At 39.8% G+C, this 4,143-nt stretch overlaps 1 protein-coding gene and 1 non-coding gene across 2 annotated transcripts; one reads left to right on the top strand and one right to left on the bottom strand.

The window, feature by feature from the left end:
• Positions 1 to 1,459: 1,459 nt before the first annotated feature.
• Positions 1,460 to 1,566, bottom strand: LOC111913317 (small nucleolar RNA R71). The gene has a single exon (XR_002857505.1). It is a non-coding gene; the product is annotated as a small nucleolar RNA R71 (small nucleolar RNA).
• A 370-nt stretch (positions 1,567 to 1,936) lies between these two features.
• On the top strand, positions 1,937 to 3,220 carry LOC111913311 (uncharacterized). Its single transcript, XM_023909028.1, has one exon. The coding sequence runs from the start codon at positions 1,937 to 1,939 to the stop codon at positions 3,218 to 3,220; it is 1,284 nt and encodes a 427-aa protein (XP_023764796.1).
• Positions 3,221 to 4,143: the final 923 nt, after the last annotated feature.

Raw genomic sequence — 4,143 nt, 5'->3', positions numbered from 1 at the left:
TCTATAACTGAACCGGGAGTACTCTAGTTTTCTCATTTTAATTAATAAATCTCCAAGTTTTTGTTAGATTTTTACTTTAATCTTTTCTGTGACAATTGCTAGCATTAGTTTTTTCCATTTTACTATTTTAACACAAGGTTTAACCCCAAACTCCTCGTGGATTCGACCCTTACTTACCCTAGCTATCTAGTGTTTTTGAGGTTATTTTTGATTGAGACAAAGACTTCGATCAAAATTTCGCGCCGTTGCCAGGGAGATTGTGCGCTTGAGCAATTGTGTTTAAGTAGTTATAGTCTTTTACTTTCATTTTCAATTCTCGTTTGCAGTCCACGTTTTGTTTTATTTGCGTTGTGCAGGCACACCGGTGCATGCATACAAGACATAGCGGACGCTCTTCACCGCTTGCATTTGATCCGGAAATCGAACGAACAGCTCGCTCAAATTGGGTCGCCAGAAGGAACATCAACACTATGAGTGTAGATAACGTTGTCGTAGAAGATGTGGTCGAGGGGCATGAGGATGCAGCCAACAATCCTCCACCACTAGTTCCACCACTAGCTCCTCAATTCCCAAACAACAACAATGGGAATAATGGGAATAACAACAATGCTGGTGCACCAATCATCCAACCAGTGCAACCACAACCAAATAGAAACAACCGTGGGCAAAATGGTGGGCATGGAGGAAATTGGGCACAAAATATGGGAGGCAATGTAGGAAACCACAACGATGGTAATGTTAGAAATCAAAACCAAAATCCTAGAAATGTTGGTCCTCAATTCAGTAATGGTGGTAATGGTGGTAATGAGGATGACTGGGATTTCGATGATGGAAGTGACAACGGACTTGGTTGGAATCAGAACCACAACGGTGGTAATAGGGTGAATCAAGGCAATCGGGGTGGAAACGGGAACTATAACAATAATTGGAACAACCAGAATTTCCCTAATGGTGGCAACAATGACTACAACAATGGATTCGGAAATCAAGGCTTTGGGAATCAATATCGAAGGAATCCAAATGGTGGATTCAACAATGTAAATGGAGGATACTACAACGAAGGTAACCAATTCCCTCATCTTTATTTTCCGCAGCCTAATAGACAATCCGTGCCGTCTCATTTTCAGCCGGGAGAGTATGATGATGCTTCACCTATACTCTTCGCGGAAGGAAAGGAGCATCATGTGGAAGTAAGACCACAACTAATTAGTGTCTTACCCATCTTTAGAGGCCATAAAACTGATGATCCATACAATCACCTTTATGAGTTCCTTGCAATTGCTAACGCAAATAATCCGCGAGGAACTAATAGAGACTCTTTTAGACTTCACTTATTTCCGTTCACTTTAAAAGAAAAATCTAAGTATTGGTTCACTTCTCTTGCCCTCATAGTATTACTACTTGGGAGCAATTAAAAACTAAATTTTTGCAAGAGTTTTACCCTGCTAGTAAAACAACGGAAATAAGAAAAGCGATACAAGATTTTGCACAAAAACCCAATGAAGAATTTCATGATGCATTTGAACGCCTCAAGGAATTGTTACATTCATGTCCCCATCATGAATTTCCCCGTTGGCAACTTGTACGTTTCTTTTATGATGGAGTCGATACTGCCAATCAAACCATGATTAACGCCTCGTCTAGCGACACTATTATGATGCAAGATAGTGAAGACGCTTGGCGATTCTTGGAGCAGTTGAGTCATGGTTCAAAAACCAATTACTCAGCTAAGAAACGGGACAACCCATTTTCATCTGTTGCTTCAGTTGGACTAGACAAAAACTAGAAAAATGAAGTCAAATCTGATATTAATTCTTTAAATAAAAATTTTGACTTACTACTCTCTAGTCTAGGCAAAGAGAAAAGTGTGTTTTTTTCGCAGAGACAGAAGATATGTATAAGTTGTGGAGATTCAGGACACATTGCAGATGAGTGCATGAAAAGTCAAGAAGAAATTAATCAGGTGCACGGCTATGGTCAATTCCAAAATAATCCCCGATCATTCAATCGGAACTATAACCAAGGCGGGAACTACAACAACAATGGGACTTTCAACAACAACAACCGTCAAGGGAATTACCAAAACCAAAATCAGCCAAAACGGTTTCAGCAGACCAACTTTAACCAAGGTGGAACATCAAAGAAGGAGGAAACTGATGGCAACAATTTGGACAAAATCATGGATTTCATAACCCAAACATATCAGAAAACCGACACTAACTCCAAGTCCATAGCTGCTATTGAGAAGCAGATTGCTCAACTGGCGGAGCAAATTGGGAAAAGAGATGATGGCAAGTTTCCAAGCGCCACAACAGTCAACCCATCTCATACCCCAAGACCCGGAAAAGAGCATCAAGTGAACGAGGTAATCACCTTGCGTAGTGGGAAAAAGGTTGACAACAAGGTAAGTGCTCCTACCTTAGATAATGATAGTGAAACTGAAGTCATCTTTGATGAAAAAGAAGAGTTTGAGAAAGATTTTAAATCTGAAAAACAAAAAGAAGCTAAGGGTAAAAATGACTCTAAAGTTGGGGAGCATGGTGTGGAGGTTAATACCGCACCATACCCTTCGACTTTAGAGAAACCGACATCCTTCCCTTTTGGGAAGCGAGGGCCAAAAATGGAAGACATGTGGGATCTATTTAGTCAAGTTAAAATAAATATCCCATTAGTCAAACTTATTAAGGAGGTGCCTTCATATGCAAAATTTTTAAAGGATTTGTGTGTTCAAAAACGCAAACTCCAAGCACACCTCCCTAAAAAGATTGACTTAACCGAGCATGCAAGTTCCATAATATCAAATAAACTTCCACCCAAGCTTAAGGATCCCGGAGCACCTTTAATTTCTGTTACCCTGAGTAATATTAATATCAAAAAGGCACTCCTTGATCTTGGAGCTAGTGTTAATATAATCCCGGGAAATCTTTTTGATCAACATGACTTAGGCACTTTGGAACAAACTGATATTATTTTGCGATTGGCCGATAAGTCAACCAAAATTCCCCGGGGTATATTATCAGATGTCATCATTAAGGTGGAAGATTTCTATTACCCAGTTTATTTTCTTGTGCTTGACACCGATAGCACTTATAAAGAAAGTCAACCTTCTATTATTTTAGGTCGTCCATTTTTGGCAACAATAAATGCACAAATTAATTGCAGAACGGGTGCAATGGATATCTCTTTTGGAAATAGGAAACTTAGAATTAATAATTTTTAATACGTTTCCTAACTCACCATCAGATTATGAATGTTATCGTGTGGATGTGGTTGATGACTTAGTTCATCAATTCACTCCTAAAATCTTCCACCCCAATCCGTTAGAGTTTTTTCTTTCTAATGACAAGGACAAAGTGTTAGACTTGGAAGACATCAAGATGGTTGAGGAAGCATTTGAAAATGCTATTGAAAAAGAGAGGCCCCCATGGAGCCATCAAGTTGAAAAGTTTCCAACAAGTTTTTCGGACCCACTTAAGCCATCTTTGGAGGAGCCACCCACTCTTGAACTCAAAACTCTTCCTTCACATCTTAAATACTCTTTTTTAGGATCTAAGGAGAACTTACCAATTATCATATCTTCTGATTTGATAGGTCCACAAGAGGAAGCATTACTGAAGGTGCTTTCTAAGTACAAGGGAGCAATTGGATGGACCATAGTAGACTTGAAGGGAATTAGTCCAGCCACATGTATGCATCGAATCATCACTGAAGCTGGAGCAAAGCCATCCCGAGATGCACAACGAAGGCTCAACCCAAATCTGCGAGAAGTTGTTAAAAAGGAGGTGCTTAAATGGCTTGATGCGGGTATTATCTACCCAATATCTGATAGTGACTGGGTGAGCCCGACACATACAGTGCCAAAAAAGTCAGGCATTACATTGGTAGATACAGAAGATGGAGAGAAGATCTCAACAAGACCGGTCACAGGATGGAGAGTTTGCATCGACTATCGCAAACTCAATGCTGCAACATCAAAGGACCATTTTCCTCTCCCTTTTATTGATCAAATAATTGAGAAATTGTCCGGTAAAAAGTTTTATTGTTTTTTCGATGGATACTCGGGGTATAATCAAATTGCCATCCACCCCGAGGATCAATCCAAAACCACATTCACGTGTCCCTATGGCACCTTTGCTTTCCGAA

This window comes from Lactuca sativa, chromosome 5, assembly GCF_002870075.4.
Source record: "Lactuca sativa cultivar Salinas chromosome 5, Lsat_Salinas_v11, whole genome shotgun sequence".
Lineage (NCBI taxonomy): Eukaryota > Viridiplantae > Streptophyta > Magnoliopsida > Asterales > Asteraceae > Lactuca > Lactuca sativa.
This window is presented reverse-complemented; position numbering and strand designations above follow the sequence as displayed.

Excerpts from the sequence above, each read along its gene's own strand:
- LOC111913311 (XM_023909028.1), top strand. The coding sequence starts at position 1,937 with ATGAAAAGTCAAGAAGAAATTAATCAGGTGCACGGCTATGGTCAATTC.